General features: G+C 55.6%; 1 protein-coding gene across 3 annotated transcripts; it reads left to right on the plus strand.

Moving 5' to 3' along the window:
* Positions 1 to 2,868: 2,868 nt before the first annotated feature.
* On the plus strand, positions 2,869 to 23,571 carry PICK1 (protein interacting with PRKCA 1). Of its 3 annotated transcripts, none has more exons than XM_027070773.2 (13): positions 2,869 to 3,039; positions 3,350 to 3,447; positions 4,143 to 4,254; positions 13,866 to 13,994; positions 15,496 to 15,562; positions 16,702 to 16,791; positions 18,699 to 18,752; positions 19,255 to 19,317; positions 20,094 to 20,227; positions 20,596 to 20,688; positions 21,525 to 21,575; positions 22,402 to 22,546; positions 23,019 to 23,571. In XM_027070773.2, exons 2-13 carry the CDS (start codon positions 3,407 to 3,409, stop codon positions 23,291 to 23,293), a joined length of 1,254 nt encoding a protein of 417 aa, XP_026926574.1. In that variant the 5' UTR covers positions 2,869 to 3,039; positions 3,350 to 3,406; the 3' UTR covers positions 23,294 to 23,571. The 3 variants fall into 3 exon arrangements, with proteins under 3 accessions (XP_026926574.1, XP_026926573.1, XP_026926571.1); XM_027070772.2 differs by having other exon boundaries at positions 2,870 to 3,190; XM_027070770.2 differs by having other exon boundaries at positions 2,870 to 3,092.
* The last annotated feature ends 1,392 nt before the right edge of the window (positions 23,572 to 24,963 follow it).

Here is a 24,963-nt window from a genome sequence, read left to right on the forward strand (position 1 = left end):
ATCTGTGATGAAGGATGATGTCTCAGTGAAAGCTCGGATAATGGTCAGCATTTTTTTTTTTAGCAATAACGTATGTTTTAATTACGGTATTTACTTTGCTTTTTCAGATGTATGCTATTGCACTTACTAGACTACACTGCCGTGTAAACATAACTTTCTTTTTAAGGTATCTATTTTTTGTTTTGTTTTTTATTTTATATTTGAGAGGGAGAAACAGAGAGACGGAACACGAGCAGGGGAGAGGCAGAGAGATGGAGACAGAATCGGAAGCAGACTCCAGGCTCTGAGCTGTCAGCCCAGAGCCTGACGCTCGAACCCACCCACCCACCGTGGGGCTCAAACCCACCCACCGTGAGATCGTGACCTGAGCCGAAGTCGGACGCTTCACTGACTGAGCCACGCAGGTGCCCCCCATAACTTGAAACATTTTTTAAATTTAATTTATTTTTTAAATTTACATCCAAGTTAGTTAGCATCTAGTGCAACAATGATTTCAGGAGTAGATTCCTTAATGCCTTCAGGAGTAGATTCCTTAATGCCCCTTAATGCCCAGTTAGCCCATTCCCCCCTCCCACAACCCTTCCAGGGACCCTCTGTTTGTTTTCCATATTTAAGAGTCTTATGTTTTGTCCCCCTCCCTGTTTTTATGTTATTTTTGCTTCCCTTCCCTTATGTTCATCTGTTTTGCCTCTTAAAGTCCTCATAGGAGTGAAGTCATATAAACATAACTTTTATAGGCACTAGGAAATCAGAAAGTTCATTTGACTTGCCTTATTGCTGTATTTGCTTTGTTGTGGTCCAGAATTGAGCCAGCAATATCTCTGAGTTATGCCTGTGCAGAGGACAAGATCTGCCCCCAGGGGCTTTCCGTCTGGTTGGGAAGACAAGAGGTGCTTACTTTGGTGATGGAACAAGTTACTTGAACTTTTTTTTCCCTTCAAATTCATGGTCCCAACCTTACTCCCTTACTGGAACAGGTTTCCCTGCTGCGTGGGCTGACCCAGGAGACCCCCCTCACGGATAAAGTGGTTCATGGTATTTTCACACTACTAGGCATTACAGAGCAATCCGATTTTCTTTTTCTTGTTTGTCACGGTAATACCACCCATCGATGGATTCCAAGCATCCTCTGGAAGGTGGGAATGCCAAGGATTATAAAGTTGGTACAGAAAAGGAAATCAGGGAGAGGCAGTTTGCAATTTATCAAGATATGAGCCCTTAAGCCCCAATTTTAAAGGAGGAAAAACTTCCTCAGACAAAGCACCAGCACGATCTGAAGCCAGCTCAGTGCTGAGAGTAGAGAGCCCAGAGTGGGGCTCAAACTCACAAACTGAGAGATCAAGAACTGACCCAAAGTCAGACGCTTAACCCACTGAGCCACCCAGGTGCTCCTGAAGGCTGTTGCTTTTTAAAAAAAAATTGGGGGGCACCTGGGTGGCTCAGTGGGTTAAGCGTCTGACTTCGGCTCAGGTCATGATCTCGCAGTTTGTGAGTTGGAGCCCCGCGTCGGGCTCCGTGCTGACAGCTCAGAGCCTGGAGCCTGCTTCCGATTCTGTGTCTCCCTCTCCCTCTGCCCCTCCCCTGCTCACGCTCTGACTCCCTCTGTCTTCCAATAATAAATAAACGCTAAAAAAATTTAAAAAAATTTTTTAATGTTTTATTTATTTTTGAGAGAGACGCAGTGGGGGAGGGGCAGAGAGAGAGGGAGTCACAGAATCTGAAGCAGGCTCCAGGCTCTGAACTGTCGGCACGGAGCCTGATACAGGGCTCGAACTCACAAACAGGGAGATCGGGACTGAAGTCAGACACTTAACTGACTGAGCCACCCAGGCGCCCCATGGGGCTGCTGCTGCTTTTTAAAATTAAATCCTGGCCTGAACAGGGCTTGGAAGTTCCGGCCCTAGATCTGCCACCGACCATCTGTGAGGCCGAGGGAAGCTGCTTCTCTGAGCCTCAGTTTCCTTACTTGCACAGTTGTGGCTGACAATCCTTGTCCTCTTCTCACAGGGTCGTGCTGAACTTGGAAATCCCGTGAGTAACCTGAACTGCAGAGCAGTGGGAACACGGGGAGGTCGCCCCGTGTGCCATTCTGCACATTTGCTGAGGCTCAGATTATCTTCCTAAGGAGGGGGTGGTGTGGGGATCCCATCGGATGGTGGGGTATTCGGATAATCATCCTTCTGTGCGGCTCTCCTTCCTCCGCTGCCCCTGGGAGGAAGCTGTGACCCTCCGTGGGGCCCCAGCGGGGCTGCTCCCCAGGACTAAAGAGGGAGGTGAAGTGTGAGGAGCCTTTCTCCAAATACCGCAGAAGCATGTGCCTCAATGCTCTTAGTTTGCATATGGGGAAAGGGGGCACACAAAAGCAAAGGAAGGTAACTTGTCCAATCTGTGGTCAATAACTGAGCCACTGAATACAAGTGTGCAAGCCTTAAAAGGGCGCTGAACCCGGTGGCAGGAATCTCAGGGTCAAGATCTAGATCTTAATACCACCTGGGGGGGTGGCTCCGGACCAAAAATCCCTTGCCTTCCCTGGCATTGAGTTTCCTGGTCGCAGAACTGGGATTAGGCTCCAGGGGCCCTAAAAGCTCGGAGACTGTCATTCTAGCACAGGAGAAACAAACAGCACCCTAAGACGGGGTGCTGAAAATCTGAGAGGGTTTGTATTCCACTGAACTTCGCCGGAAGCCTCCGCGCCCAAGGATGCTTCCGTTGCCAGGCAACCGCCCGGCCGGCGTGGTCCCCCGCGTCCCGCTGAGGAAGCCGGGAAGAACCCTACCCTTATCAAGATGGCGGCGGCCACGGGGCGGGGTCGGGCGCTGTCGGCCCGTCCAGACCTTTCCTCTGTTTCCGCTGTTTCATGCTAAGGGCGAGCTTCCGCCAATACTTGTTCTCTTTTCTGGTTCTCGGAGCCCAGGGAGCCCGGGAGGAAGGCTTGTCTGCAGGGATCGGGGCAGATACCCGGGTGGTGGAGAAGGCGGGACTTCCGCGTCTCGCCGGAAGTGACGCGACAGTCGCGGCCGCAGACAGGTGGAACGGCAGGTGGGTTCAGGTGCCAGCCTGGCCTGGACCCGGCGGAGGGACTGACGCTTCCGGTGAGAGACCGCGGTAGTTCCCAAGGGCCTGGAGACCCGTGGGGCGGCCTCTGGGGTCTGAGTCCACCGCCCTGGCCTGGACTTCCCCCCTGTACCTAGTAAGAACCCTTTACCTTCCCGCCCCCAAACCCCGGGGACTCCCCCCACCGGCCAGAGGGAAGGGGGAGGGTCCGGCTCTCCCGGATCGCCGCGGTGGAGGTTGACATCTGGGCACTGCGGGTCCCTAAACCCTACGCTCTTTTCTCTCCCTGATCCAGTTCCCCATTCCTCTGCCGAGCTGGGCACTTAGCCAGCCCCCCTCAACTCTCGGAACCATGTTTGCAGACTTGGATTATGACATCGAGGAGGACAAACTGTGAGTATTTTGTTCCCTTCAAGTCCCAGGGATGCACGAGCCCCAAGGGCCTCCAGATCCCCAGACTTCCCAGGTCCAGAGACCCTTGCCTCTCAGCCGGGGGTGGGGGTGGGGGGGATTGGGTCTTGTCCTGTAGCAGAAATGGACCCTGCCCTAACAGGAGCTCACCCTCTGTAGGGGGCTGTGGTCACATTAGCAGATGATATTCCAGGGCCACATGGGCACTAATGGAGAATGGCCTGGTGACAAGGAGAGATCAGATGGGCCAGGGCTTTTGCTGGGATGTTCAGGGAAGACTTCGAAAAGAGGTGGCCACTGAGCCAGGTTTTGAAGGTGAACAGGAATCTTGTAAACGTAGCTTGCTCCCCGGCACAGATGATGAGTGGGACAGATTTTTAAAAATTGTTCGCCTCCTTACCAAAATGTATTCCCCATCACTCCGCTGCCCGTGTCCTTAGTGCTTCGTACGGTGTTCTACGTCAATAGGTTGTTAGCCAACGTTTGCTGAACGAGGAAGTGAGCGAAGGCAAATATTTTTCCACAACACATAAATAAGTGCTGACCTCGTAGTGAAAGCTGAGAGGTAACTGAGCAGAGCGATTGAGAGATGGGTGACGGATAGTTTAACAGGAGCTTTCCCTGTGCCCTCGGTCATCCTTCCTTCGGGGAAGCGGTCTCATGTCTTTTCTTTCTAGCGGAATCCCTACTGTGCCTGGGAAGGTGACCCTCCAGAAGGATGCTCAGAACCTGATCGGGATCAGCATAGGAGGAGGGGCCCAGTACTGTCCCTGCCTCTACATCGTCCAGGTACTGGCTGCCTTGCAGGTGGGGGTGAGGTCCTGGAAGGGGCGAGCCACCTCCCTACTTGGGCATGAGCAGGGCAGGTTCATCCTCCACTCTGCAGAGCTGATGGCTCCCTGTCGCTGAGGTCTGGCCTCAAGAGAGGCCTTCCTGACTCCTCCCCCTCCAGCCGGCGTGCCCTGGTTTTCTTGTCATTTCAGCGTGTTCTTTTCCTTCTTAGCACTTGTCACCGTCTCTAATCACGGGTTTGCCCACTAGTCGTTCTCTATCTAGCCGCTTCCCAGACTCCGCGTGGTGAGGACGGGAGCCGAGTTTGCTTTGTTACCGCAGTCAGCACCCAGTGGCGTTCCTGGTGCGGGGTCGACCTTCGGTAAAAATGCCTCTCATGAATCCACGAACCGAGTCCACCCCGAGTCCTGGTGCAAGTCGAGTGTAGGGGGGAGTGTGCAAGTCCGTGAAGTAATAACGGTCTGAGTTCAAGTGTCCCCTTCCCTGCTTAGCAGCCAGTTACTTAAGCTCTCTGGGCCTCAGTTTCCTCACCTGGAAGGTGATGGTGTAAAATGTGAAGGTCACGGTGGCGGTTAAACAGAATGCCCCAAACAGTGCCTGGCATCCAGTAAACACTCATGAAGTAGTACCTGTTACTATGTTTATGGTGGCCGCTCGTTTTCCCAGCCGATCTCCCGGAGGTGCTGAACGATTTGGTGGTTCTTGTCAAAGAGACTGCCCTGGTGATACTCAGTCAGCCGTGACTCAGGAGTGGGGACAGTTTTCTTTACCCCATGGCTAGTCAGGAGTGACTGGTTTTTCGGTAGCCTCGGAAGGAAACTTGCCACCTCAGACGTAAACTTGACCTGGCTTCTACCCTGATCTAACTTTCTCAGCTAGGTAGTCATTGATGGCAGATGGGAGACTGTAGTCTCCCAGGATCTCGCAAGAGTCGCTTCTGGGCCTTGGAGACCGAGATTCCCGGGATCTGGCCCGGCCTGCTCAGGCTCAGGGTGCTGCTTTCACGAGCAGTTTGGTCTCCTGTGACCCAGGAGGTGTTAGGGAGGCCTGGCCCAGGCCTGGCCTCCTTGCTATGTGCCTCTTGGGCCCCTGCCCCCTCCCCCTCCTCACCTGTTTGGAGTCAGGTTTGCTTAAAAGAAACTGGGATTATATACTCATAGACTTTGGTTTTTTAAAAATCGAATTGTGTTGGGTGCCTGCGTGGCTCAGTCGTTGAGCATCTGACTTCGGCTCAGGTCATGATCTCACGGTTTGTGAGTTCGAGTCCTACATCGGGTGAACGTGAGCCCCCACTGCAGTTAAAAAAAAAAACAACAACAAAAACGAAAACAAAAACGCAAACCCCACTTTGGGTGAGACCTGCTTCCCTGTCTGTCTGTCTGTCTCTCTTTCTCTCTCTCTGCCCCTTGCTCACTTGTGCCCCCGCCCCCCACTCTCAACAGAAATTGAATTGTATTTTTATCAAAGCTTATCCGATTTGCTCTGGACAAGTCAAGAGCCCCAGAAGGCCTGTGTCAAATAACAGCCCACCTGTTCCACCCCTTCTTACCACCCTTCCCCACCCCCACCCGCCCTTCCCCCACCCCATCCGGCAGCATCACCTTTTCTCTTCCCTTGTAGCTGTTTCTTCCAGCGCGTTTCCATTTTTCTCACTTAGATGCTTATCTTGTTACTTCTTGGTCTGTCCCTTGTAAATATCCGTCACCTCTTCCCAGTCCGATGGAGGGGCACGTTAGCTGTCTTCCAGAACCACTCTGCTTTCTCTCACCCCAGCCCCCCCAGCATAGTGATTTTGCAGTTTCTGCGAACCCACTGTCACCACCGTCAGCGCGGCGGGCCTGGCTCCAGGGTGGGCGCTAGGGATCGGGACGTGAAGAAAATAAAGAGCCCGTCCTCCCTAGCTCGTGTTGTAGGAGAACAGTAACGCGCTGTTCTGCATACTGAGCTTAGGGATCCTCCGTGGTTGTGCTTTTTAAAAAGATTATTTAAGGGGCGTCTGGATGGCTCAGTCAGTTCAGCGGCCAGCTCTTGATTTCGGCTCAGGTCACGATCTCACGGTTCACGAGTTCAAGCCCTACAGTGGGCTCTGCCCAGACGCAGACGCACAAATTAGCGTCTGTGCTGGTTATTTTATTTTATTTAATTTTTTACAGTTTATTTATTTATTTTGAGAAAGAGCAAGCATCAGTGGGGTGGGGGGGGGGCAGAGAGAGGGGGAGAGAGGGAATCCCGAACAGGCCCTGGGCTGTCAGTGCAGAGCCCGACACGGGGCTGGATCTCACGAACCACGAGATCGTGACCCGAGCTGAAATCAGGAGGCTGACGCTTAACCAGCTGAGCTACCCAGGCACCCCGCGTGCCGGTTATTTTCGATTGGTTGGTCATCTGGTTATTATAGAGGTTGTTTTTTTCTGGATATTTTATATAAAAAGAATCTGCACATGTCACCTTTCGTATCTTGCTTCTTTCACGTAGCATAATGTTTTTGAATTTCAGTCAAGCTGTGGCATATTTCAGTAATTCATTCTTTTCACGGCTAATCTTCCATTTTGTGGATACCCCACAATTTGTTTACCCGTTTGGCGGACATTTGGGTTGTCTGCACCTTCCGGCTGTTACGAACGACACCACCGCAAACATGCACGCGCAGTTTCTGTGGGGACACGCGCTTTCCTTTTTAGGGGGTGCGTACCTGGGAGTGGCAGCGGCATTGCTGGGCCCCCCGGTGCCTCTGTGTTTAACTTTTTGAGGGACCTCTGTCTCCATTCTTAACTTTTCTTTTTTGAAGTCGTTTCTTGGGGGGCACCTGGGTGGCTCGGTCGGTTCAGCGCCCGACTCTTGATTTCAGCTCAGGTTGGGATCTCATGGCTTGTGAGTTCGAGCCCTCGTGCTGACAGCTCAGAGCCAGCTTGGGATTCTCTCTCTCCCTCTCCCTCCGCCCCTCCCCCGCTCATGCTCTCTCCGTCTCAAAATAAATAAACTTAAAAAAAATTAAAAAATGAAGTCATTTCCTGGGTTTTCTCCCTTTGCACTCTCCTCGCACATTCAGGGCCCTTTCCTCAGGCGGACTTTGCCCATCGTCTTTCTGTTCCCCCCACCTGCGCTGCAGCCGGTCCTCACTGACCCTCCCCTTCCCTCCCCTGTGTTGGACTCCCCTGCCTCCAGGAGCCCCCGTTCTTTTCTAAAGTCTTTATTTTATTTTATGTGTTTATTTTGAAGTTCATTTATTTAAGCAGTCTCTACACCCGGCATGGGACCAAACGCGCAACCGCGAGATCGAGAGTTGTTTGCTCCCCCGGCAGAGCCAGCCAGGCGCCCCTAAAGTGTTTATTTTAATTTTTTTTAATGTTTATTTATTTTTGAGACAGAGAGAGACAGAGCATGAACGGGGGAGGGGCAGAGAGAGAGGGAGACACAGAATCGGAAGCAGGCTCCAGGCTCCGGGCTGTCAGCACAGAGCCCGACGTGGGGCTCGAACTCACGGACCGCGCGAGATCGTGACCTGAGCTGAAGTCGGCCGCTCAACCGACTGAGCCACCCAGGCGCCCCCTAAAGTGTTTATTTTAATTGCAGTTAGTTAACATGCGGTGTAATGCTCGTTGCAGGCGTACAATGTGGTGACACGGCACCTCCACGCCTCACCCAGTGCTCGAAACGGCAAGTGCCCTCCCTCGTCCCCATGTCTGTTTGACCATCTGCCCCACCAGTGACCATCAGTGTGTTCTCTGTAGTTAAGAGTCTGTTTCTTTCTCTTTTCTTTTCTTTTTTTTTTTGGCTCAGTCGGTTGAACATCTTTTCTTTTTTTTTTTTATAATTAAAAAAAAAATTTACATCCAAATGAATTTACATCCAAATATGTTAGTGGCTATATATTCGTTAGCGTATGGCAACAGTGAATTCAGGAGCAGATTCCTTAGTGCCCCTTCCCAGTTAGCCCCTCCCCCCTCCCCCAGCCCCTCCCACAACCCTCAGTCTGTTCTCCATATTTAAGAGTCTCTTCTGTGTTGTCCCCCTCCCTGTTTTTGTATTATTTTTGCTTCCCTTCCCTTATGTGCATCTGTTTTGTCTCTTAAAGTCCTCATAGGAGTGAAGTTATAGGATGTTTGTCTTTCTCTGACTAATTTCTCTTTGCATAATACCCTCCGCTTCCAGCCACGTAGTTGCGAATGGCAAGATTTCATTCTTTTTGATTGCCCAGTAATACCCCATTGTCTAGATGTACCACATCTTTATCCATTCGTCCGTCGATGGACTTTTGGGCTCTTTCCATACTTTGGCTATTGTTGATAGGGCTGCTGTAGACATGGGGGTGCATGTGTCCCTTCGAAACAGCCCCCCTGTATCCCGTGGATAAATGCCTAGTAGTGCGATTGCTGGGTCATAGGGTAGTTCTATTTTTAATTTTTTGAGGAACCTCCATACTGTTTTCCAGAGTGGCTGCACCAGCTTGCATTGCCACCAACAATGCAAAAGAGATCCTCTTTCTCCGCATTCTCGCCAACATCTGTTGTTGCCTGAGTTGTTGATGTTAGCCGTTCTGACAAGTGTGAGGTGGTATCCATTGTTTTGATTTGTGTTTCCCTGATGATGAGTGACGTGGAGCATTTTTTCATGTGCCGGTTGGCCATCTGGATGCCTTCTTTGGAGAAGTGTCTATTCGTGTCTTTTGCCCATGTCTTCACTGGATTATTTGGGTTTTGGGTGTTGAGTTTGATAAGTTCTTTATAGATTTTGGATACTAACCCTTTATCCGATATGTCATTTGCAAGTATCTACTCCCATTCTGTCGGTTGCCTTTTAGTTTTGCTGATTGTTTCCTTCGCTGTGCAGAAGCTTTTTATTTTGATGAGGTCCCAGTAGTTTATTTTTGCTTTTGTTTCCCTTGCCTCCGGAGACGTGTTGAGTAAGAAGTTGCTGCGGCCAAGATCGAAGAGGTTTTTGCCTGCTTTCTCCTCGAGGATTCTGATGGTTTCCTGTCTTACATTTAGGTCTTTCATCCATTTTGAGTTTATTTGTGTGTGTGGTGTAAGAAAGTGGTCCAGGTTCATTCTTCTGCATGTCGCTGTCCAGTTTTCCCAGCACCACTTGCTGAAGAGACTGTCTTTATTCCATTGGATATTCTTTCCTGCTTTGTCAAAGATTAGTTGGCTGCACGTTTGTGGGTCCATTTCTGGGTTCTCTGTTCTGTTCCATCGATCTGAGTGTCTGTTCTTGTGTCAGGACCATACTGTCTTGATGATTACAGCTTTGTAGTATAGCTTGAAGTCCGGGATTGTGATGCCTCCTGCTTTGGTTTTCTTTTTCGAGATTGCTTTGGCTATTCGGGGTCTTTTCTGGTGCCATACAAATTTTAGGATTGTTTGTTCTGGCTCTGTGAAGAATGCTGGTGTTATTTTGATAGGGAATGCATTGAACACGTAGATTGCTTTGGGTAGTATCGACATTCTAACAATATTTGTTCTTCCTATCCGGGAGCATGGAATCTTTTTCCGTTTTTTTGTGTCTTCAATTTCTTTCATAAGCTTTCTATAGTTTTCAGTGTATAGATTTTTCACCTCTTTGGTTAGATTTATTCCTAGGTATTTTATGGGTTTTGGTGCAACTGTAAATGGGATCGATTCCTTGATTTCTCTTTCTGTTGCTTCATTATTGGGGTCTAGGAATGCAACCGATTTCTGTGCATTGATTGTATATCCTGCAACTTTGCTGAATTCATGAATCAGTTCTAGCAGTTTTTTGGTAGAATCTTCTGGGTTTTCCATATAGAGTATCATGTCGCTGCAAAGAGTGAAAGTTTGACCTCCTCCTGGACGATTTGGATGCCTTTTATTTCTTTGTGTTTTCTGATTACAGAAGCTAAGATTTCCAGGACTATGTTGAATAACAGTGGCAAGAGTGGACATCCCTGTCTTATTCCTGACCTTAGGAGGAAGCCCTCAGTTTTTCCCCTTTGAGGATGATATTAGCGTTGGGTCGTTCATATATGGCTTTTATGATCTCGAGGTATGATCCTTCTATCCCTACTTTCTTGAGGGTTTTTATCAAGAAACGATGCTGTATTTTGTCAAATGCTTTCTCTGCACCTATTGAGAGGATCATATGGTTCTTGTCCTTTCTTTTATTGATATGATGAATCACGTTAATTGTTTTGTGGAAATTGAACCAGCCCTGCATCCCAGGTTTAAATCCCACTTGGTCGTGGTGAATAATTTTTTTAATGTATTGTTGGATCCGGTTGGCTAATCATCTTGTTGAGGATTTTTGCATCCGTGTTCATCAGGGAAATTGGTCTGTAGTTCTTTTTAGTGGGGTAAGAGTCTTTTTCTTGTTTTGTCTCTCTCTCTCTTTTTTCCCATTTGTACTTTTGTTTTTTTCTTAAATTCCACATATGAGTGAAAGCATATGGTATTTGTCTTTCTCTGACTTATTTCGCTCAGCCTCATACTCTCTAGATCCATCTATATCTTTGCAAATGGCAAGATTTCCTTCTTTTTTATGGCTTTGCATATTGTGTCTCTATACACCACATCTTCTTTATCCATTTATTGGCCGATGGACAGTTGGGCTGCTTCCATATCTTGGCTACTGTAAATAATGTTGCTCTAAACATAGGGGTGCACGTATCCCTGTGAATTAGTGTTTTTGTGGGGTGAGTGGGTAACTCAGTCAGTTCAGCGTTCAACTCTTGATATCAGCTCAGCTTGTGATCTCGCGTTTCGTGAGATCGAGCCCCACATCGGGCTCTGTGCTGTGCATGGAGCCTGCTTGGGATTCTCTCTCCTCTCTCTGCCCCTCTTCCTCGTTCACACACACTCTCTCTCTCTCTCTCTCTCTCTCTCTCAAAAAAATTAATAAACATGAAAAAGAAAAGAGTTAGTGTTTTTGTTTTCTTTGCGTAAATACTCAGTAGTGCGATTGCTGGATCATCAGATGGTTCTATTTTTAACTTTTTGAGGAACCTCCACACTGTTTTGCAGAGCAGCTGCACCAGTTTGCATCCCCACCAACGGTGCCAGAGGGCTCCTTTTTCTCCACGTCCTCGCCAACCCCTGTTGTTTCTCGTGTTGTTGATTTTAGCCGTTCTGACAGGCGTGAGGTGGTATCTCATTGTGGTTTTGATTTGAATTTCTCTGACGGTGAGTGATGTTGAGCATCTTTTCATCTGCCTGGTGGTCCTCTGGATGTCTTCTTTGGAGAAAGGTCTGTTCATGTCTTTTGCCAATTTGGTAATTGGGTTATTTGATTTTGGGGTATTGAGTTTTGTAAGTTCGTTATATATTTTGGATACTAGCCCTTTATCAGATCGGTCACTTGCAAATATCTTCTCCCATTCCGTCGGTTGCCTTTGAGTTTTGTTGATTTTTTTCCTTTGCTGCCCAGGACAGGAGCCGCCTTCCTCGGCTTACTTCCTGATCGTGGTGGAACACATCCTCCTGTAGCTTTCTGAGAAAGGCTGCTGGGGAGGTGAATATTTTGAGAGCTTGTGTCTCTGAAAATGCCATTATCCTGTCTTTGTTGTGATTTTCATTTTCTTTCCATCTGACGCTTGGCCAGATCAAATTCAAGAATGACAAGTTTGAGGGGCGCCTGAGTGGCTCAGTCGGTTAAGCGACCGACTTTGGCTCAGGTCATGATCTCGCGGTTTGTGAGTTCGAGCCCCGTGTCTGGCTCTGTGCTGACCGCTCGGAGCCTGGAGCCTGCTTCGGATTCTGTGTCTCCCCCTCTCTCTGCCCCTCCCCTGCTCACGCTCTGTCTCTCTCTGTCTCTCGATAACAAATAAATGTTAAAAAAAAAAAAAAAAGAATGACAAGTTTGAAAATAATTTTTCACTTAGAGATTTGATGGCATTTTATTATCTTTAGACACGAGCACTGTTGTTATGTCTGATGCTTTGCTTTTTTTTTAATTTTTGTTTAACGTTTATTTATTTTTGAGACAGAGAGAGACAGAGCATGAACAGGGGAGGGGCAGAGAGAGAGGGAGACACAGAATCGGAAGCAGGCTCCAGGCTCTGAGCCATCAGCCCAGAGCCCGATGCGGGGCTCGAACTCACGGACCGCGAGATCGTGACCTGGGCCGAAGTCGGACGCCCAACCGACTGAGCCACCCAGGCGCCCCTGTCTGATGCTTTTCTTATCTGTGACTCTTTATCTGTAATGCGTTCTGTCCTTGAAATGTCAAGACTCTTGGGAACTTCTTCTTGTCCTTGGCAACTTGAAGGACCATGACGATGGCTCTCGGCACAGGCCTTTTTCTGTCTGTTGTGCCGGAGCCTCAGAGGGTGTGTTCCTCAGGGAGCCTCGTGTCTTTCTCTGCCATGGGAGTCTTGAGTATTAGCTCTTTGATGACATCCCGCCCTCTGGTTTCTGTTCCCTCTTGTGGGACCCCTCTTGGTTGGTGTTGGGCTTCCTGAATGGACCTTCTTCTATTTTTCTTTCTCTCTTCTTCTGGCTGTGAAGTTTGTCAGTTTCCTCGGCTTGGTTTCCGTAGCTTCTTTGACATTGTACATTTCAATTAGATTTTGCATTGCTAAGAGATCTTTCCTATTTCCGAGTCGATCCTTTTACGTCATCCTGGCTTCCTTTCTCTAATCACCTTGAAGATGTTAATTATGGCTTTCCTTTTGTTTTTCTGTTACCTCTGCTTTGTCGCTGCTTCCTATGGCTCCTTTTCTTCTGTTTAAGTATTTTTCATGTGGGGCACCTTTCTCAAGTGCCCGTCCTTACATTAGGAGTGAACCATCACAGGCACCTACTACCATGAAGATCCGTGTGCAGGCCGTGTCGGGTGGGCTTCCCGTGGGGCGGTCGGGCATCAGGCAAGCTGTGGGGGGATCTCCCGGTGTCTACATCGACGGGCCGTTCGGGGCAGGGGCCTCCAGTCTCCCTCGGGGAGGGGCAGTAAGCCTGGCTGCTGGCATTCTGGGGCCCCAGTGGGGCTAGAGGGCTTTGGGACTCGCTAAACCTGAATCTGTCTAGACTCGTGCCTCACTCCCACCTCCCTCGGTCCCTGGGCCTGAGTCGGGAGCTTCTCCGGGGAAACCCATCTCCATCTCGCCCAGAGAAGGGGGAGTGGGCGGCTGTGTGGACAGGGAGGGAGCCCAGAGTTGAGTCCGTTCCCTACTTTCTACACCTTGCCTTCTACCCACCTGTGGCTGTTTCTAGAGGTCCGCTTCCCGACCCTCTGGCAATTTCCAGCAAAGATTAGATCTCTCTTACTAAAGCCCCTCTGCAGGCCCTTGGCTTTCCACTGTCCAGCTTCCAAGGACAGGTGGATCCTCTCGCTGGTGTGGTCTCCTTTATCAGTTTTTAAAAAATAATCCCCGGGGCACCTGGGTGGCTCCGTCGGTTAAGCGTCCGATTTTGGCTCAGGTCATGATCTCGCGGTCCGTGAGTTCGAGCCCCGCGTCGGGCTCTGTGCTGACCGCTCAGAGCCCGGAGCCCGTTTCCTATTCTGTGTCTCCCTCTCTCTCTGCCCCTCCCCCGCTCACGCTCTGTCTCTCTCTCTCTGTCTCAAAAATAAATAAACGTTAAAAAAAATTGAAAAAGAAATAATCCCTGTGTTCTTAGCGTGATGCTCTGCCCATCTCCCCCACCCTGCCCCCACAGGTGTTTGACAACACCCCGGCAGCCCTGGACGGCACTGTGGCGGCTGGCGACGAGATCACCGGCGTCAACGGCAGGTCAATCAAAGGCAAAACGAAGGTGGAGGTGGCGAAGATGATTCAGGAGGTGAAGGTAAGCCTGCCGCGGGGGTGGGGACACAGGCACCCTTCTGGGACGCCCAGCCTCCCAGAGGCCCCGGCGGGCCTGCAAGGAGACGGGCCCTCTCTCGGCTACCTCCTTGGTGCGCCGGGGTCTGGGCCACACTCCAGCCTCCCTCGGTGGCCCCCACGTGTGGTCAGTAAATACCGCTCCTACTCGAGGACTGGCGCTGCCTTGGCGGGAGAGTGGGCACCTTTCGGTCCCCTGCCCTTCAGCTCCCAGGGGAGCTGTCGGACTCGAACCAGGGCCTCAGGGCAAGCCAGCGTGTCCCCCTCTCAGGGCTGGAGCTGGAAGTCCAAGGTGATCCCGCCGGGGTCAGTAGACCCTCGATAAATGTCAGTTGGGCCATGCTGGGCCTGGGAGGGGAAGGAGGAAAGAGAAGCCCCCCCTCCTCATCCCTGTAGGGACTTTCAGTCCCCTGGGTCCTCCTGGGCTCACAGACTCCCCCCCCCCCCCCCCCGCAATCCTCTGAGCCCCCCATGGTGCCCACGAGGACGAGAGCTGTTGTGTGTGCACAGCCTTGACATCAACACAAGGATCTCCCGGCTCCCGTGTTTGGGTGCGGGCAGGGACTACCGTCCCCATTTCACTGGTGCCCAGAGAGAGGAAGGGATGGGCTTTGGTCACACGGCGGGACCAGAGCCCAGGTCTGACTCCCGCTGCTCCAGCCGCTGTCGGTGCCCCGCCATGCTCTGCCGCAGCCCGAGAGAGCCTCGTGCATCCTCGCGACTCTGACGGCGGCGTCAGGCCAGTTTGGTTCCCCTTCAGGACTCATTTTTGAAATCCTGTTTTGCATTTGAATGGATCCTGCCCCAAGTTCAAGGGTCTTAGGATTGCGTGGATGAGAGTGCTTGTGGTGGCCTCATGTGGTTAGGGAAGGCTTCTCAGGAGAAGCCGGGCACTTCTCTTCCAGATGTAGAATGCGACGTGCGTCAGCCTCCCTGCTGCCTCGGTCCCTGGGAGGTTGGGGCCGCCCTGCACCTGCTCCTTTGAGCCCCAACACCGGGCACAGAGAAAGTATGCAGACATACTAGCTGAGTGAATGGAGGGACCCCTCAGGATGGGGTGGCTTCGGGCGCAGAAGACACTCCACGTGGGGCAAATGGCGTAGCAAAGGCTTGGAGCATGGCGTGCGTCGGGGAGGCGGGGCACCTGATCCGGCTGGAGCACGGGACATCAGGGACTGCCACGCCGTGAGCTCTGTGGCAGCAGGGACTGTGTCTGCCCTTGTCCCCGCTGGTTCCCCGGGGCCTGGCACATAGCAGGACAAGGAGGGACTGGAAACAAACCGGTTAAGGCAGGGCCGTGTCACAGCCCTTGGCCTGGCATGGCAGAATCCATAGTTGGTCTGGGTCCTTCCCAGGGCTCAGGATTCTCTCGTGACCGCAGATTTGGGGGCGGACAGGCCTTCCCCAGGGAAGGGGCCTGGGACCCAGGAGACTCCATCTGAACTCTGCCTATCCTGCTTTTCCAGGGGGAGGTGACTATTCACTACAACAAGCTGCAGGCGGACCCCAAGCAGGGCATGTCCCTGGACATTGGTAAGCTGGACCAGAGCAGGGGCCCCACAGGCACCCGGCCCCTCCTCTGCCTCTTTATGACAGTGTGTCAGGAGCTACGTGTCTTTTGACCAAGCCAGTGCAGAGGGCCTGGGAGGACCCACGATGCTCTCCTGCCTGCCACTGGCTCCCAAGAATCAGTCCTTGATTTCGCTCTGCCCCGTGTTTCAGCCCTCTCCCCTGGCCACCTCCTCTGGGACCTTGCTGCCGTAGGGTGGCCCCTTAGAGGCCAGCCCCTCACCCTTCCAAAAGGGAGGGCGGCTCACAATGAGGCGTGGTGCCCCATGACCACCCACACGCCCCTGCTCGGCCCTGGCCTCCTCTTCCGCCTCCCTACTCCCAGGAGGGCTCGAGGTCTGAACTGGACCTCAGGCCTCGGGCCGAGGGTCGCAGGCCAGCCCTTCTTCCCACGGCATTCCCTGGGACAGGTTGCCTCCTGCAAGGGGGGCTGGGTTTGGCTCTGTAGTAACTTCAAAACTCCAGGCTGGACAGCAGCTTCGAAGTCCTCTGGACCAGCCGCCTCATCCCGCATCAAGGCCTGAGGCCCAGAGAGGGCTCTGCGTCCCCTGGGTGAATGCACACGCAGATAGATCTCTGGGCTCTGGAGCCCGGCACGCTTTTCCTCCACCCTAGGGCCGCAGCCACCTCCTGTTGTTTTTAAAGGAAAGAGGCTAAGAGCAGGTCAAGTCTGTCCTGAAGGTTCTCCCTAGAAAAGCCCTGTGGTGCCATCCCGGTCCCCTTCCAGGGACTAAGTATACGAACACATATACGATACTTGAGTCCGGGGTCTGAGGCCACTCGTGGTTGGGTGAGGGCACCTCCGCTCCCAGATGCGGAAGGGACAAGAGGCTCTCCCTGGTTTGCCTCTTGGCATTACATGCATTTACCTCCTTTCAGCTCCCGACACTGCCCTCGTGTGGAGTGATTAGGGCAGGGGGCCCAGCACGCCCTCCTGGGGCTCCCCCCACTCCACGTTCACCCCTGCACTAAACATCAGCGCGGCCCCTCAGCCCCTGCCGTCGCTTGCAGTGAGAGATGAGCTGGGGCAGGGATGGCCTGAGGGCCCTGCTGTAGATTACCTGTCACTGAGTCCACTGAGACCCTTTCTCGCCTGGTCCCAGTGTTGAAGAAGGTAAAGCATCGGCTGGTAGAGAACATGAGTTCGGGGACCGCGGACGCCCTGGGCCTGAGCCGGGCCATCCTGTGCAATGGTGAGTCCTGTCCTCCCGCCCAGCTGCCCCGGGGACGAGGTCTCAGGCCCAGGCTCCGGAGAGAGGGGCGCCTTGGCTGCCCACGTTGCTGATGTGGGTCCTGCTGCCTCTGGGGCTGACGGTCACCATCCACTCGCCCATGGGCCTCTCTGCCTCCCCAAGAGCGCCCGCAGCCGTCAGCCCAGGCGGCCATGGCCCCCACACCCCGGTGGGGATCCCGGGCCCGGGTCACAGATGAGAGCAACACACAGTATGGAGGTGCTTTTCCAGCAGCCCGAGCTGGCGCCTTCGCCACTGCCCCCGGCTGCTGTCACAGCGTTGGCCGCAGCCACCGCGTGCCCTCTTCTCCAGTGTGGGTGGCCCCGGCTCCCTGCTCCTGTACCGCCCACCTCCCTCCTACCTTTCTCCAGAAGGTGGCGCTGCTGCCCTCGTCTTGGTGGTTTCTGCCCGGGACTGGGGGTGGGGGCGGGGAGCCACGGACACGCACGTTCACACCCACGCATGTGTGTGGCCAGCAAAACACTTGGTCCTGCTCCGACCGGCCCCAGCCCGGATTTATAAATAGCAGTTCTGCCGTATATATATGTGGGGGCGGATATAAATGCCTATATATATATATATGGTAGGCTCAGCTGGGCCTCATTGGCTGGGACGTGGGGGTGGGGTCTGAGCCCGTTCCAAACGGCTACAAAAGTGGCAGCTGCTATTTTCAGCTTCTTGGTGTCTATAAATCCCGGTTACTGTAGTTACCATGCGTTGAGACGAAATTAGAGCTGGTTGTTGTGTTTTTCCCCCCAAACCTTGCAATTTCCCCAGCCTTAAATAGGGTTTCTAAAATTGAAGCTGTCATGATGTCCCATGACCCAGCTAAAAACAACAGCAAGGCCCTTACGTGGCTCCTTTCCTGCCAGGCTGGCCAGGTGCCAGGGCTCTGGGGAGCCAGCGCCTGGGGGCTGGCCGGTGGCCAAGCTCCCGAATGCCCCCAACCAGATGCCCTCCTCCCCCAGAGCCCACCCTCCTCCCCGCCCCCTGACACGCAGCCACTGTCTCTGCCCGGACTCTGCTTCTGCTCCCCTCCTGTCACTCAACAGCCCTCAAGGTTACTCTGGTCATTTGCTGCCCCCCCTCCTGCCCCCTCTGCTGGACCGTGAGCCTCGAGGGCATGACTTGGAGCTCATGACTCCGGCACACGGAAGGTGCTTGAGAAACACGGCCGTTAAGTGGGTGGAGATGTCCACCCAGGTCTGGTGCCAGGTCTGCCTCCAGGCCCCTCCCAAATTGGCCTTCCTGCCCCACATGGTTCTCCCTTCTGAGCCCGAACCTTCTGAGCCGTCACGACGGTGATGGTGATGGCGATGGCTTCTGCGGGAGGGGCTGCGCCGTGCCTGCGTGAGAGTTGTCAAAACAGCTCCTCTCTGGCTCCTGCCTTCCTCCTTCGCTGTCGGCAGGGTTTGTGTTAGACGTACGGGAGCCTTGACTGCTCGAGAGGGCCCGCCTTTGGCTGGCGGTGGGGAGCCACCCACGGGTTGGGCCTCGGGGAGGGCCCAGCCGGTTTTCGCTGGTGACTCACGCTGGTGCCTCCGTGGCCATCGCCTTTCTGGCCCTCTGATGTGCCCGTCCTGTGTGGGGCGTCGGGGGACAGCTCGTCTCGGGAGCCGCCCCGGGGGCGGCCCTGCCTGTCCCCTGCTCGCCCGTGGTTTGGGTGGCCCGGGTCGCTACGAAACACTTCCGGGACCGGCTGAGATGCCAGACCCCCCCGCCCCTGGGACCCCGGCCCGTGCCAGTCCTGCTTCTCCTCTGGGCGCTGCCTCTCCCCTCCCCAGCCTGGCTCAGGCCGCCCCTGGCTCTCTCCTCGCCCCACGCTCGCCGAGACTCACTGGCCTCACCATCTCCTCTGACCCCCGCAGACGGGCTTGTCAAGAGGCTGGAGGAGCTGGAACGGACCGCCGAGCTGTATAAAGGTGAGCGGGCGCACACTCTGGCCGCCGGCCGCGTGCCCGGAGGGAGGTGTGCCCGGCCGGGCGGTAAGTGCCCAGCATAGCTCCGCCCTGGGGTAGAGCTTTAGGGTCCTGCGGCCGTTAGGAACTCTTCAGAAAAAGAAGCCTCTCGTCACTTCCTTTTTCTGACTACGGAAGTAACATGCATCCACAAAAAGTCGAGCGGTGGCACGCGTAGACAAGGCGAGAGTCTCAGAGCCCCGCCGTCTCCCGGAGATGAAGCCCATAGAAGGCCTCGTTCACCTTCTGCCCCCACCAAGTCCTGGCTCCCCTGTCTGACGGCGGCTCCTCTCGGGTGGCGCTGGGGGCTAAGCCTTCGACCCCAGGCCCTAGTGTGACTGTGGGAAAAGCCAGCGAACTCAGGAACAGTGAGGGCCTGGGGGTGGGGGTTGGAGGCCGTGTCCCGGGGGGGCCTTGTGGTCTCACCACGTGCCCCCGTTCCCCTCTGGTTGGGTTTCTCCCGCAGGAATGACAGAACACGCCAAGAATCTCCTGCGGGCCTTTTATGAGCTGTCACAGACCCACCGGGGTAAGGGCACCCCCAAACCTGCCAAGTGGCCCCGGGAAGACCCTCACTCCCTCGTCAGTTCAGTCCTTCCCCGTACGGTGAGGGTGTGGCTGATCCCCTCCCCGGGACCTTTCTCACGCCCCCACTCGGGTGGACCCCACAGCACCTGACCTCGGGCCCTTTCCGGGCCGGGCCTTGCCTAGATGCTGGGATATAGCAATAACGGAGGCCAGTTGGGAACGTGTGGACCAGCCGGTCTTCTGTGGGGGCCCAGGCTCTCGTCTGGGCCCTGCCCAGTCTTACCTGTACTGCCTTACTATGTACGGGGCCTTTTTTACTTGTGGTCTCATTTCCTACAAGGCTGTTAGCTGGGCAGGGCAGGGCAGCTGCAGTTAAGCCCCGTTCCCGGTTGGGAAAATGAAGGCCAGACAGAGGAAATAGTCACGCAGCTCCTTAGGGCAGAGCTGGCCTTAGGACCCAGGCATCCAGACTCCCAGACCGGTTCTCCGCTGTCAGGCAACGCTGGCTTCTCCAACCTTGACCGAGCCTTCTTCCCCCATGCGCTGGTCACTCTGGGGAACGAGGGCCACTCCCGTCAGGTACAGCCCCGGCTCCCTTAGGGGATACAGACCCAACTCGCTTCGGGCGTAGAACCACCTACCTGGGTTTGTAGACTTCATGCGGACCTTGGCCTTCAGCCTGCCGGGCCCCCCTGCCCTGCTTCTCCCCACCAAATCCCGGGCTCCTCCACGAAGGGGTCAAGTTGGGGCAGCCTTCAGGGCAGACTTGTCCTGCAGCCTTTGGGGACGTGTTCTCTGTGATTGGGGTGCGGGAGCCCCAGCCAGCTGCGAGCGAGGCTTTTGTGAAGTTTGCCGACGCCCACCGCAGCATCGAGAAGTTCGGCATCCGGCTGCTGAAAACCATCAAGCCGGTAGGTCACGTCGAGCACGCGTGTGTCAGCCTGTGAGGGTAGAGAGGGGGCAGCGCGGCACGCAGAAAGGGTCCCGTACTGGAGTTGGAACCCTGGGGTGCGGGTCCGGCTTGGTCACCGACGTGGCCGACTGGGGGTAAGTCACTCTCCCCGGCCTCACTCGGCATTGACCGACTCACTTGTTAAGTCTGCCCTTGGCCTGGCCTGGCCTCTCACCCTTCAGTGGACAGAGCCATCTGGGAGCGCCCTTTGGCTCTGACGCCTGAGTCTGCTAGAAGGATTGACGGGTCAGTGTCATGCTTTGTCAGCTGGCCAGCCTGCCCCCTGCCCCTGGGGGACTGAGCATCCGCCCCCTCCATCCCTTCCAGATGCTGACAGACCTGAACACCTATCTCAACAAAGCCATCCCAGACACTCGCCTCACCATCAAGAAGTACCTGGACGTCAAGTTTGAGTATCTGGTGAGTGGAGTCTCCAGTCTCTGGGGAGGGAAGGGTCTGGCACCACGGGGAGAGAGCCCCCCAGGAGGTTTGCCCCTTAGTGGGCCACAGGGTGGCAAGCCAGATGGGGCCGGCCTCGGTCATGTCTGATTGAGGGTGTGGGACCAGGGACCTGGGAGGTACTGGAATTGGGCAGCAGCCTGGACACTGGCCCCAACTGCTGAGAGGAGACTCTGGGAGGCTGGGAGCCTGGGGTAGGCAGAGGGCTTATTCTGGACCACTCTGACCTCTTGGGATTTTGGGGTCACTTTCACCAGTGGGTCAGTGGTTATAAAGTAGGTGCCAAGGGACATTATTGAGTTTTATGTTTACATAATAATTCTCATGGTCAAAGGAGTTGACGGAAAATGCTCCGTGAAGCAAGCCAAGGTTCCTTTGCTGCAGGACTTCTCAGAGCCTTTGACAGGCCTATGTGTAGCATGAGTCTTCAAGGGCCTTCCCACGCTCTTTTGACCACGGAATCCCTTTTTTCCCAGAGCATCTTGAGTTTAGTAAACGCTGGGCTGTTTTCTCAGGCCCTTGCCAGCCTCCCAGATGCGTGCTCGCTCCCGCATGCTCCCGCGTGCACCTCGCCCCGGGCCTCCCCGAGCAAGGGCCGGTCTGAGTGAGGTGCCAGCCTGCCCCCGACATGTCTCAGCCTATCCTCGTTGAGGATGCGCAGGGCCCAGGAGGCCTGGCGTGGCTGCTCCTTGGCGGGGGTGCGTAGGGGTTCTGTGGTGTGGGAGGAAGTGGGGCACAGGGTGGCCAGCCCGAAGGTGCCGCCACCCTGACATCGTGGCCTCGCCCGTCCCACACAGTCCTACTGCCTGAAGGTGAAGGAGATGGACGACGAGGAGTACAGCTGCATCGTGAGTCCTCAGGGGCTGTCGGGCGGCCCTGGTGTGGGAAAGGGGGCTGTATGCACCCCCGCTTGTCTCCCAGGCCCGGGAATGTCCTGGGTCTGCCGGGGGGGGGGGGTCAGGCCTATCTGGGAGAGGCTTGGGGTCTGGCCGGGCTTTTGTTTCTGGAGCTGTGGGGCTCTGCGCCCCAACCCTGGCCAGCTTGCCGTAGGACCCCCCCCCCCCCCCCGGAAACCAGCCCCTCTGGGCCCTGTGAGGCTCTTGTGGGGAAAAACTGACTCCTCCCTCCCAAGAGGAGTTTTTGATCTAAATTTTTCATATTTTTTTTTTAACTTTTTTTTTTTAATTTATTTTTGAGACAGGGAGAGACAGAGCATGAACAGGGGAGGGTCAGAGAGAGAGGGAGACACAGAATCCGAAACAGGCTCCAGGCTCTGAGCTGTCAGCACAGAGCCCGACGCGGGGCTCGAACTCACAGACCACGAGATCCTGACCTGAGCCGAAGTCGGCCGCCTAACCCACTGAGCCACCCAGGCACCCCTAAATTTTTCATATTTTTGATGGCAGGATCCACCCTAGGATTAGATGTTTGTTATTTAATGTGCGAGGGTTTGGTTTTTTGTACCCCCCCTCCCCCCCCCGCCAAAGGTATGAGCAGGTGCTTCTAGCCATCCCTGGCGTCCTCAGAAGTGGTAGCTTTGACAAGTGCCCTGTGGTGCGGGGGAGTGAGCTGGCGGCTGGGCTCTGCAGCCTTCCTGCCTCCTGCCCCCATCTGTCCCAGAGCAGGCTCCCCCCGCCCCCTGCCAGGTCCCTGACGGTCACCTCCCTGCCCCAGGCCCTGGGGGAGCCCCTGTACCGCGTGAGCACTGGCAACTACGAGTATCGCCTGATCCTGCGTTGTCGCCAGGAGGCCCGTGCCCGCTTCTCCCAGATGCGCAAAGATGTGCTGGAGAAGGTGGAGTTGCTGGACCAGAAGCACGGTGAGGGGCGTGGGTGGGCGCTGGGGGCCTCGGGGGCATGCCCCGCCCCAGCCCTGTACCGCCCTCCGGGGTGGGGGCGGGGGGCGGGGCTACCGGCTTCTCCCGTCTCAGAGCTGGGAAGACCGCGGCCTGGACAGGTAGGCACTTACGTGAGGTCCCACGGCCAGGCCATGGCGGAGCTTTGAGTCCGACCCAAGAGGGACAGTCCTGGCAGAAACGCAGCCCCCTTCCTGGGGTCTGGCCTGAGCGGGGCTGGTCCACGCCCTGTGGGCGCAGTGGGGGTGCGGGCCCGGCTCCCCCTTTCCCTGACGCGGGAGCTGGGAGACCCGGCCTCGCCCGCTCCCAGGGCGGAGCGGGCGCGAGGCCTCCTCGAGGCGTGGACGAGAAGCCCGGGGGGAGGGGCAGGGGGGTGCCCGGGCAGGCGTGGAGGGGCTTCTCCACCGGCGCCTGTCCGCTTGCCCTCCCTCCCCAGTCCAGGACATCGTGTTCCAGCTGCAGCGCTTCGTATCCACCATGTCCCAGTACTACAACGACTGCTACGCGGTGCTGCGCGACGCCGACGTCTTCCCCATCGAGGTGGACCTGGCTCACACCACGCTGGCCTACGGCCTCAGCCAGGATGAGTTCACCGACGGGGAGGACGAGGAGGACGAAGACGACGAGGACACGGCAGCTGGGGAGCCGTCCAGGGATGCGCGAGGGGCCGCCGGGCCCCTGGACCAGGGTGGGAGCTGGTGTGGCTCCTGAGTTGCCCCCGTGGGGTGCGGAGCTGGGGGGGCAGGGTGAGCGGGAGGACAGCGCCTGGAAGCGGGGGCGGGGCCGCCGCACGACAGGGCGGAGCCTAAAGGCCCTGCCGGCTTGGGGCGCCTGCCTCCCTGCTCCTCTGTCCTAGCTCAGCGAGCCCGGGCCCCCGGCCCCCGTCCGGGAAAAGGCCCGGGCCCCGGACACCGGCCCCCTCTCCCCTCCCTCCCCAGCCAGATGGAGAGCTTGGCCTCTGGAACTGCCTTAGGAAGGAGAGAGGGGGCAGGAAGTCCAGGACCCGTCCCCCCTGGGCGGTGCCGCTGTCCCCACCTGGAGCCTGCCGGAGCTGGGGGGCCGTGGGTGGACGGCCGAGGTTGAGGCCAGCGTCTCACGTACACCCGCACCTCGCCCGGGGCGGCCCCACCGCAGCCCACACTCACACCTCGGCGGCCTTTATTTATTTCGTGCCCCCGGCTCAGCCGCTTCCCCGGGGAGGGGCTGGGCGCCGGGCCTGTATTGAATAAACACGAACCCAGACGGAGCTGGGCTCTTCGCAGTGGCCTCAGACCCCCCCCCCCTCCCCACAGTGCCCCCCCTGCTGCCTCCCCGGTCTCCGGGAAGGGTGGGCGACAGGATTTATGGACGTTCCCTTCCAATATGTCACTTACTCTTCGCACTAGCTCTGTGACTGGCACTACCGTCCCCGTTGACAGACGGGAAACCGAGGCTAGAGACGTGTCTTGCTCAGGGCCACCCAGCGTACAGGGACAGGGTGAGCTTTGGACTTCAATCTATCGGGTCCCCGAGGCTCTGGGGAGCCCTTCCTGTCCTCCCGTATCTTTGATCTGTCAGTGCTTCCGGCCAGCAGCCCAGCCTTTATTTGGGGAAGGGCAGGACAGACACTGAGTCAGGAGGCCCCCAGGCCCCACGTCGGGGAGAGAACGTAGGGTGCCCCCACCCTCCGGCCGTGCCTGTTCTGCCAGGGCGGTGGGAGGGCAGTGGAGAAAGCCACCCTCGTACCCCGTGTCTTTGCAGGGTGGCCGTGTGTCCCGTGAGCCGCGCATCAGTCTGTACCTGCGGTCCCGTGTAACTAATAGTGTCCCTGTTTGGCCACTGAATTATACGGTCATCCCGACGAGGGAAGAGTCTGGGGGGGGGGGGGTGGGCAGAGGCTAACATGGGGCGGGGGGGAGAATGGCTTTCTGCTTATTAGCTGTGAGTTCACGGGTCACGGGCAACAGCCCGAATGGGACTGTCAAGCGTGGAGGGAGGGACGGGCTGTGGCTAGGAGTCCACGCAGGTCCCCCGGAGCTGCCAGACCAGACCGCCTCTCTGAAGGAACAGCCAGTGTGGAGGCCAAGGGCACAGACTGCAACCAACCACCTGGCTTCCAGTCACAGCCTCTCTAACCCTGAGCTCCTCCCTGACCTCTCTGTGCCTCGGTTTCCCCATCTGTGATTGTGGCCAATAACGGTCCCTGCCTTAGTGGGCTATTTTGAGCATCCGAGGAGGTGACGCCTGGAAAGGACTTAGTGCCTGGCACAGTCTGGGCGCCGTGAGTGTTAGATCAAACGTAGTCACTGCTCCAGTGACACGGGGAACCTCAGACCTGTGTGAGCCAGCCAGGCACCTGGAGGGCTCCCCACATCCTGTGTAGGGCCTGGATGGAAAATGAG

The sequence above is a fragment of the Acinonyx jubatus genome, chromosome B4 (assembly GCF_027475565.1).
Source record: "Acinonyx jubatus isolate Ajub_Pintada_27869175 chromosome B4, VMU_Ajub_asm_v1.0, whole genome shotgun sequence".
Taxonomy (NCBI): domain Eukaryota; kingdom Metazoa; phylum Chordata; class Mammalia; order Carnivora; family Felidae; genus Acinonyx; species Acinonyx jubatus.